The sequence below is a fragment of the Humulus lupulus genome, chromosome X (genome assembly GCF_963169125.1).
Source record: "Humulus lupulus chromosome X, drHumLupu1.1, whole genome shotgun sequence".
Classification (NCBI taxonomy): Eukaryota; Viridiplantae; Streptophyta; class Magnoliopsida; order Rosales; family Cannabaceae; genus Humulus; species Humulus lupulus.
The window spans coordinates 213,432,602-213,443,112 of NC_084802.1; the positions used below are offsets into that span (position 1 = coordinate 213,432,602).

Consider the following 10,511-nt stretch of genomic DNA (forward strand, 5'->3'; position numbering starts at 1 on the left):
TCTTTTTCTTAATATGTTCAGTAACATTCAATAAACTTTTTCTCTAAATTTTGTAGTTTTGCACCATTGATGAGGCTCTTGAGAAAAATGACCAATATTTTGTCAGAACTAATAAAAATCTCATGGACAGGAAAGGAAAATTATTATGAGAACTGGTTGATTTTAGATGGCAGGAGGAAGCTTTCAAGATATTTTTTAAAATGATTTTAAAATACCAACGACAATTCTTGCTTCATGCTTATTTAGTTGGTTTGATGGCACCTAAAATAATATAAAAAAGTTAAAATAAAATAATATAAAAATATGAAAACTACCCTTTATAATAACTGAAAATGTAAGTTTTTTTCCATAAAAAATGTAGTATAGAAAAGTTAAAAAAAATTAAATAAAATGACATTACAAAACTATCATTCTACTTGAAAAAAAAAAAAAAGTTCAATGGTAATAAAGATATGGCATAATCAGAAATTTTAACAAAAATGTGGAAAAAAAAAAGCCATAAAAATGATAAAAAAGTATAAAAAACCATAAAAAAATTATGCTGAAAAAAAAAGCCATATTTTTTAAAACTTCAATAAAAAGTCCATATAAAATATAATTTCCACTAATAATTTAGCTATATTTTTATTTGGCCTGGTTAGTAAAAACAAGATGGGCCTGTTTAACACAAGCAGGCCAGACCGGCCTTTTAAGCTCAACGATAGGATAAATAGTGTACAAACCCGCCTTTAGTCGACAGAAAAGAAAATAACAAAGAAAATATAAACATTTCTCAAAAACCATAGGCGTTAGTGAACTTACAATTACTCATAGTTGAGAGCGAGCCGGTGAGCAAATTGATTCCAAATTTACAATTGGAATCGAAAAAGGCCAGTTGTATGTGCATATTCTCCTTCTGCAGGTATTTTTTCTCAAATCGAGAGATGAAACTCAAGAAAATCCTCCCTCTTTAACAGACCATTACCATACCGTGCCATGTTTTTCCTCACAAGCTTCTGAAATGTCATGTAAAACGTGAGCAAAATCTTTTCTCCCATATTCTTATATACAAGATGGCAAAATCAAACCTGAAAGTGAGTGAAGGGAGAATCAATCTACGTACTCTTTGGCGAAAGGATTCAGCTGAAATTGTTTAGTCAGAAAGCATATCCTCCAGTTCAGGTTCCTCAGAGTTGACTCCATCATAATCCAAACCTATTCCAATGCCGCTCTGATTGTAGTCTTCCTCCATATCAGGCCATTCAGGGTCATCATCAAAATTTTGGTCCTCAAATATTTCCTCCCTTCTCGTTGAATCATCGTTTCCCTTTCCATGCTTCCTAGATCCTAGATCTCTCTTCTCCTTGGGCATGGGCTCTTCACAAATACAGGTCGACGGGTTTTCGTGGAACTCACCCCTACCTGGCCTCACCTCATTTGGCTCTCCCATGAAACCTTTCTGAAAAGTACGGGCTCTAGAGGCAAAAGCTTCCCAGGTCATGTTGTTTTTGTTCAAGAACAAACGGTATAGTTTTTTAGCATTAGGACGAATGGTTGGTTTGTGCCCAAAATATCTCCTGTGACCGGCCAAAACAAGAAAGATAAGTCTTCAAATAAAACATCAGAGAAAACAAAAAACATGACTATAAAATTGGTGTACCTTCGACCAGCTAATATTTTGGCCATGTTACCATTGTTGTTGGTAACAAAAACATCACTTTCATCGCAAACTATAAAATCAAGTGCAGCCATACGAGAAGAAAATGAAGAAAACAAATCCAGCTCCTCTTTCGTTGCTATAGTCTCTTTGGAATAGAAGTTTGGGAATAGTGCCTTTAAGGGTGCTAATGTCTCGTCACCTCCATATACATCTCCGGATGCCACATAGATATGAACATCACTACCATAGCCCAATGCCCTCAGCATCAGACCAACTTCTTCTGGCGTGAGTGGGCATTTACCATGCCTCCTTTCCTTGTCGGGATTGCTTATCTGCAATGGGAATAAAATCAAACTATTAAATCAAGAATTGAATCATTAAAATTCAAAACCATGAAAAAAAATGGGAATAAAATCAAACTATTAAATCAAGAATTGAATCATTAAAATTCAAAACCATGAAAAAAAATGGGAACTTATTTTTTTGAATCATTAAGACTTTCTTTGGATCTCAGATTTTACTAAGAAATAATTTTAAGAGAGAAACAAATAGAGAAAAGAGAAGGGAGCATGTTTTGCTATTAAATTATTTACAATTGTTCTAAAAATATATTCTCTAATTTTTTGTTTGTATTCAAACATAAGAAAATAAAATCTTTTGAAATTTTTTTTTTCTTCCCTAAAATTAATTTTTCTTGAGTTCCAAACAAGAGGGTAAAAGTAACAAAAACGCACTCAGGATGTGTTTGCTTTATTTATTTCGTGTGCTAGTTCTGTGCTGTAACCAACAAATAATTTAGCTTTTAAATAAAATAAAATTAATTAATATAAGAGTATGGCACTTTAGCCTTACATGTAAAGTTTTCCACCTCTTTCGTATTGCACCCAATTCCTTCCTTTCCTTGTCTCCTCCACCATAATAACAACCAGAGAACGCAAGCATATCAGGTTCAAACCTGCAAGAATATTAATATAAGAAAACTTCAAAATCACATCTACAATGTAAGAAAACCGAAGTTTTTAAGAAGTGCATGTATAGCGTTAGTTCTCAACAGAATAAGCTCTCCACTCAAACAATATCACTGCTACTTTCCTAACTGTCTTAAGCTTTGTTTGAATCTTGGATTTTACCAAAGAAATTTTTTATAAGACATAATTTTGAATATCTTCTCTTTTTGAATAAATTTATAATTGTTCTAAATTTTATGAACTTATACTACATTGAACTTTTATTTTTTCTAAAAAAGATTTCTTTTTTTTTTCCCCTCCTATCCAAACAGAGAGTTAGTGAAATTCAAGTATTAGGTTCACATAAGTAAGAATCTGTAATTCGAGAATGTGCTGATAAATGATAAATACAAGTAAGCAAAACCATTAGGCGCATTCGAAACTAAAACATCCAAAAAAAACACGTAACAATATCACACTGCCACAACATGGAAAAAAGTAATATTACATTCTGCAATTATATAAGTGGTAATGAAATATATATAGTTTAAAAAAAAAGGATAAAAAGCAAATCAGAATACCTAAGGTGTAATGCAATGTAATGCTTGCTTCTCATCCTCATTCGATGCACCAGTTTTTCACCCATCTTTCTTATTGGATCTGTAAACTTTAAAGCATGGTAGTTAACTCTACATCTCAGTTTCTGCAAGTCTGTATCCAACCGGTTTGCAAGTCTGTAATCAAACTTGGTAAGCCGAACAGCCTGTCGTGGAATGAAGATCCTTAAGCGCCTTTGAAATTGCTAGAAATTTATTCAAGCACAAATCTAGAACAGAAAAGCATGAGAACCCAATGTCTCAAATCAAACTCCAAACTCTTTATTGCGTGCCAATGGTTTCACAACTCATCAACTCTATATTAAAACAACAATAAATACTGTATGGTATTGGTGGTGATTCTAAATTCAGGAGGAGGGGTAAGGATGTTGATAAGAGGGGGGGAAAACTTAAGGCAAATATTGAAATCACTAGATATTCTATTCAGGGATAGAACAAAAGAGCAAATCAAGGTGAAATGAAACTCCCAAGTCTGAGACAATAGTTCAAAAACACCTTATTTGGGATTCATAGTCCAAATTAACATTAAAACTGGTGCCAGTGCTGAAGTCAAGATGGAGGGAAAGGATGTCAGGAGATGAAAAACGTGGGATAAATACTCAAAAACACAAACAACTTCAATAACCTCACAATATAACAAGGAGTTTGTCTCTGTCAAAAACTTACCACATACTATCCTTTCCATAACAAGAAATTAACACAAATTAGGATATGTAAAATGGCGATCCGATTTATCCCAAAACCAAGTTGCCACTCCATGGTAAAGAATAAGGGAACAGAATAAACAAATCCAAGCAAAAATATATTCCTGAATTATCTTACAAAGAAAATATTTGGAATAAGCCCCATATTAAATTTTAGGGCAAAAAGAGTGTTCGGGCACAGAAGACTTACATGCCTTTTCAAAAGAACAGGTAACACACGATTATTGTAGCATCTTTCACTACATTTCCTTGGAACACGCATGGTATGAGGACTCCATGTTTTCCCTCCTTTTCTTGGGAGCTCCTTTATGATTTTAACATCTTTTGCCAAAGTTGATATAAACCAATTAACATCAAAGATCTGAGAAAAGTTGCTGCAAGAAAGAAAAGTTGTCACCTATACAGAGAGAATGAGTAACCATCATTATCAAGTTTCAAGTTGAGAAAATATGAGCATTCCATGATTACCTTGCGTCTTTCCAAAAAGATTTCTGATCAAGCTTAGGAACAACAAGAGTGGCATTTAATATACGAGCAGCAACAACAGCATCTGTAATCTGAGAAAGGTTGAGTCATTCTAAGATTCAAAATTCAAAGAAATCATGGTAATCAATAATCACAAGATTTTCAACAATCCTTTTTCCTTCACTTGTTGAAATGTATCTGCAAATATTTCATAACCCCAGTCATTCTTTCTAACCATGTCACTAATAGTCTTAACATTCGATAGTCTTAACCAAAACGTTCATCCTTCCTAAATATTACCAATAACTTATTATTTTTTGTAGCTTTACGCCTTCACCTTCTAATCTTCTTCCTTCACAAATAATCACTCAACTTCTATTTCTCTCGTTTTCTTATTTTTATTATCATAATTTGTTTGTGCGTGTTATATTACTTTTTCGGCCATAATCATAATGAAGCGCTATTAAAGCTTAAAGAAATCATACAACTGTACAGGATTCAAAAGTCAAAGAAATTACCCCAGTTCTTTGTTGATTCAAGCCTCCGCTAGTTGCAATTGCCAAGTATCTATTAGGACGCGTAATAGCTTCAGCCTCTATACATGCAAATAACACGGATATACCATGACATTAGGAAAACTATGCGAAACAAGGATTCTTAAAGACCTAAAAATTGGAAAAGCAATCAGTTAACGATCATGTCATTTGAAGAGTGACCTAATCAATTTCAAAGCCTTAGATCTAGGTACACAAAAAATAAAAGCAACCTATCGAATTCAATCTAACCGGAACTGAAGATAAAATCCTCATACAACAAGAAAGAAAATGTAGGTCGGCTCGAATACGCACTCAAATATTTGTTGCTGGCATTGCAGCATCCGTGGAAGTACTTGGAATTCCTTGAAGTCCAAAGATCACGACCTGATCTCATTCCATTGTTCTGATTTTCGAATAATCGAGAAAATTACAGGAAAATGAACTTCAGATCAAGGAAAAACAACAACAAAAACATCTAAAACACATAGATATGAGAAAAAACCCTAACCGGAACTCGAAACACTGACACTCCTACAATCGCATCGTCCGTACCACCAATTAACTACACGAAAATTTAACCAAATCTATAAGAAAAGAAGAAAGCATTCCACATTCTCACCTGAGATCAAACGAGAGAGAGAGAGAGAGTGTGTGTACCGAAGAGGAGTCGCGCTGAACGCGCAGGGCAGGACTATCGGTATCGACAGGGTAAGGAGCAAGGAAGGAGATAATCGCGAGAAGAACAAGAAGCGCGCCGGAGACGACAGAGACGGCTTGAAGCAAATACCGAAACCGGTGGTAGTAATTGTTGCGCCGCCGTTGAAATGCCATCACCTGTCGCCGGACCGGAACCAAGCGCCGGCGCTACACCTACCTAGGGTTTGTTACCATACTCATGGATGGATCTCAGTTTACGACTCCAACAATGGCTGAAAAAGTTGTTTTGTAGAGAGAAAGGGAATCTTCTCTTTCTCCTTTCTAGAGAAAACGACACTGATGATGCATCGCAATATCATAAGCCGACTTTTACATATATATAGGAAAGAAATGAGAGGTTTATTACTGAGATTTGGGTCTGGGAAATAAACCCAATTCAGCCAGTTTGGCACCACCGCCTCTTGCCTCTAATCTATCTTTTTCTTTTTCTTTTTTTTTTCTTTCAGATTTTATATATTTTTGGTTCCAGTTGTTGCGACACATTCCCTGCTTCTCTTTCTCCACTGTCTCTATCTCTATCTCTATCTCGGTTCACTTTTACAATACTTTCTCTCACTCCCACGTGCATGGCACGTGCTGATGATGTGGGACGATGTTTGTTTGTTTGGATTAATTTTCCATTATTCTTTTTTAGCCGTTTAATTAATCTTTTTCTTCCTTTTCAAATGCTCAATGTACATATTTTAAAATTTCAAAATGTATTTATTATTAACTTAAGTTTTTTTTTTGTTAACGAAACATAATGATTGCGGTCTAAATAGTAAGTAAAACAATTGCACCGGTTTCAACTAAAAGAAGAAGAAAAATTTATAATTATGGCATAAATATTTCAATTCATCTATTTGAAAGTTTTATGAATGGTTACTACCCATAAAATAAAATGAATGATACTAATAATTATGATGATTTGACAATATAGTAACTTGGTATAGTAAGTTATCAATATGTAATTTTTTAAAAAAATTAAAAAAATCAAAATTTATTTTTAAAAATATTAATTAATAACTATAAATATGGATCATTGTTCTTAATCTAATATTAATATTAAAATAATTATTCATGAGTAGTAACTATTAAGAGTGCACCTATAAGTATTTATGATACAATTATTTTAAAAGAAAACGAAAGGAAAAATATTTATGGTGGTTAGACTAAAAATATGTATTTTTGTTTAAAAGTTTGTTATAAAATGCTCCCAAATTTTGGATGTAATGTTATGGTTCTAGCTTTTTCTTTTTTTTTTCTTTTCTTTTCAAACATTTATTTATGGAGGAACCTAATATGTATTTATATATAGGAATAGCTTTATAGAAACATAATTACAAGATTGATACAATAGTTAGATTCGATAGTGTATGCATAAAGCTGCTTCTTTTAATTATTATTTGTGATCGAATAATACCATATGTTAGAGAATAATATAGATTAAATGAAAATGTGAAACCAATATTATAATCTTATACAATAAATACACAATTGGACCAATGATTAATAAAATAAAGTTACAACACTATCTTGTGCTAGGAGATATCATGATGAGTAATGATATATGCACTCAACTATTACACACAGTGATGTCACTACAAGAAAAAACAGTATTCATAACACTTAAAAACTGCTAACCGGGAGTATTGATAACGCTTCTGAAAATGCTAACATAGCCCCTGTTATTAAAAGTCATGTCTTTTCTATAACAGTATTCGAATGTTATGTTCGATGTTATCTTAAACTATTCAATAACACATTTTTAGTTGCTATAATATTCAAATAATAACATTTAGTTAGAGTATTTGATTATAAATTTGGAGTTTAATCTTATACTTTATGCATAACACTTTTCCACTGTTACATTTGATTATTTTGATAGCATTTTTAGTTTGTTATATTATATAAATCATAACGATTTGTTATGCTTATAATATATTTCTAAACCATAACATATTAAAAGTCTAGTAATAAAATTTTGTTACTTTAGTGTGGATAATATATTTTAAATTTTATTTTGATAAGTATACTTATAAGGTTTTTTTTTAATTAAAATATTTTCATTATTGTATTTTGATAAAAAAAATCAAAATTAATCATAAAATGTAATTCTCAATAGATTGATAAACCACAAGTATTACATTAAACAATAACTAATTCAAACCATGAATATGTCTACTTCATGAGATCTTAGTTCTAACTTAAATTTGAAAGCATAACATAATAAATTTTTATAATCTTGAACATTTTTTACTTTAAAAATGAAAAACAAAAACATTACAAGATACACAAAAGTAAATCATGCATGAAACTTGCTCCATCCTTCAATTCATCATCCAACCAAGTACTTGCTGCTGAAGTTGTTTGTTGCCATCTGAAGCTCTCTAAATTGAAATCTCCTCAGGTTTCCAAGGCAAACCTCCTCATGATGTTGCTCTGAAATTTTTTAAAGCCTACAACTGTTAATCTCTTCTTATTGTCAAACAATTTAACTCTGCAATGAAACATATATGAAAAGCAAAAAGCAATGAAACCCAACACTACTTAAGTAAGTAATGTTAGATTAAACAAAAATATGTACAGTATAAACCATAACAAAGCAGCTTTGCAAGATATGAAACATATATGAAATAGTCATGTTCATTAGTGTAAAACTAAACCCAAATTCTCTTCTGAACTAGTCAGTAATGTTTTTTGCCTTATATTTTTTAATCCAATCCAATTTCACATTCCAAACATGACCTAAAAATACTGATGTTGTGCTTCTTGTAATGTTCGATTTGTCTCCAGATATGTTTATGCTTATTTTTATAAGAATTGCTCAAACCATATAGCAAATTAGATACTTCAACAAAAATCATGAAAAAGATGGCCTACAGCTGTGTTGAACAAGTCTAATGGTCAACCAATTAAGCAAATAAAATTTATTTAAGATTAATCATTCAAATCTATTTGAACAAACAAATCTGTAGATATGGGACATGCCTAACACATCTAATTGCAATTGTATCATGTGATTGCAATATGACAGCACCAAACAACAATCTCATTATTAATGATCAAAACTCATACAATCAATATTATATATTTTCACATGAATAAAAGCCTGATAAAATCATATTATAGAATATGCATAAATAAAATATGTAAAAGGCTCAGCACAGTTTAACTTCCAACATAAAACAATGAGCAATTAGTTTAACTTCAACATTAAATAAGGAGAAAAAGGCTAAAAAATTCCCTGACCACATAATAGAGTTTCTAAACATGTGCAAACAATGTCCACTAGGGCAGCGAGGGTGGATGTTTCCAAGAAAAAAAAGAACAAACCTGAAGGTCTCTCTATTCTCTCTGCAGATGGCCCAGGATTTAGAACCAATTTCCCACTTGGTTGCTACAAAAAGGGGAAAAACAGAATAAACATGAATAAGAGAGAGTATACAGAATAAATAAAGAACTTGTCAAAGTAGTAGGCATATCAGTATCTCCCATGCCTTTACTTTAAAAAATAACAGTACATGGTATCAATGGAAGTGAGCTGAAAAATTCACCACCAACCATCTGTAATGAGTTAATAATACCATACTCATATGAGAGTTATAAATGCTAACTTCACCCTACACTACTTGCAAGAGCATAAGATCATACCTCTATGGGAGTAAGCATCTTCTTTTCACTGTTCTTGTCGTATTTCTGTTTTTTCGTACCTGCTTTTAATCCCTGCCAAGGAAGACTAGTAAAGAAAATAAGTAAATAATATGGTGAAACAGAGCAATGAAACAAAGGAAAATGGATTTCAGCATATCACATAAGTATCCAACCTTCCCCTCAAAAAATACATAAGCACATAATCAAGAGACTCCAAATCATCTCTTCTGCTTTGCTCTGCATAAAGATTACATTCACAATTAGATAAAGCCCAAAAGTCTCAAGCATTACAGGGAGAAACAAATAACATATTCTCTAATTAGGAATTATAAATGGCTCACCAACTCCAAGGTGAGTGTTAACACTTGCATAACAAGTTGTTCCTGTGAGATTCTTGTTTTCCCTGAAGCAATAAATTAACATAATGATCAGAAATTTGAAGGTTCAAGCAAATTTGGATCCAAGAACACAAAATTGATAATGAGAAACACATAAGTATCACCCTAATGTTTGCCCAAACCAATCTAAAAAGTTGTTATTTAATATTAACATTTATAAGTTAAAACTCAGCAGAGTGATAATCATTACACATGATATAAACACCTTCCACTTTACTTAAGACCATAATATTTCTCAAATATCTGTTACCTGTATGGAATGTGCTTGTGCGTCTGAAGATCGCTATACTTTTTTGCAAGACCATAGTCTATGATATATACCTGCAATAAAGATTAAAAATAAAATTAAAAAACAGAGTGTTAGGCTGTCCCAACATCAAACTGTGAATTAATTATTCTAGCTTTGATAGATAGCATAACCAGGGTTTGGTGAAGCCACCATTAAACAGCTAAACAACAGAAAAATAAAATAAAAAAACAACAACAAAATGGAACCCATGGCACCCCAACCTAAATCATTTACTATAAATAAGAATTCAAGCATACAATGGAACCATGAAACACACAAATTTTACTAAAAGGAGCAAGAAAATTTCTTGAGCTTGTGAAACAGAAGTACCAGAACAGAAGACAGACCCAGATATTTAAAGCTTCTTCACTGATGATAAATAACAAATTAATAGTCCAGTTTTCTCACGGAGGTAGTCGTTTGAACTTTAAAAAATAATACGGCAGCTCAACAATATAAAGCATTGGAGGTCAAGTCCCTTTACAATGTCACTATGTACCAAAGAAGTAAAGTTATACTTACAACAGGGACAATGTCAATCAGAAGGTAAAACATGAGTGAAGATG

At 32.2% G+C, this 10,511-nt stretch overlaps 1 protein-coding gene and 1 long non-coding RNA gene across 2 annotated transcripts; both read right to left on the reverse strand.

Annotated features, from left to right (window-relative positions):
- Window positions 1-660: 660 nt before the first annotated feature.
- LOC133807397 (O-fucosyltransferase 16-like) lies at window positions 661-5,931 on the reverse strand (the record flags this gene model as incomplete). Its single annotated transcript, XM_062245713.1, is given in 11 exon segments — window positions 661-995; window positions 1,103-1,556; window positions 1,640-1,971; window positions 2,492-2,594; window positions 3,168-3,349; window positions 4,098-4,281; window positions 4,376-4,464; window positions 4,891-4,967; window positions 5,221-5,311; window positions 5,417-5,470; window positions 5,566-5,931. Coding segments are annotated over 10 exon segments (1,710 nt in total). The 3' UTR covers window positions 661-995; window positions 1,103-1,132.
- Window positions 5,932-7,711: 1,780 nt separating this feature from the next.
- On the reverse strand, window positions 7,712-9,006 carry LOC133805016 (uncharacterized). The gene is made up of 2 exons (XR_009878752.1): window positions 8,941-9,006; window positions 7,712-8,104 (listed from the first exon to the last, which is right to left on the reverse strand). It is a non-coding gene; the product is annotated as an uncharacterized LOC133805016 (long non-coding RNA).
- Window positions 9,007-10,511: the final 1,505 nt, after the last annotated feature.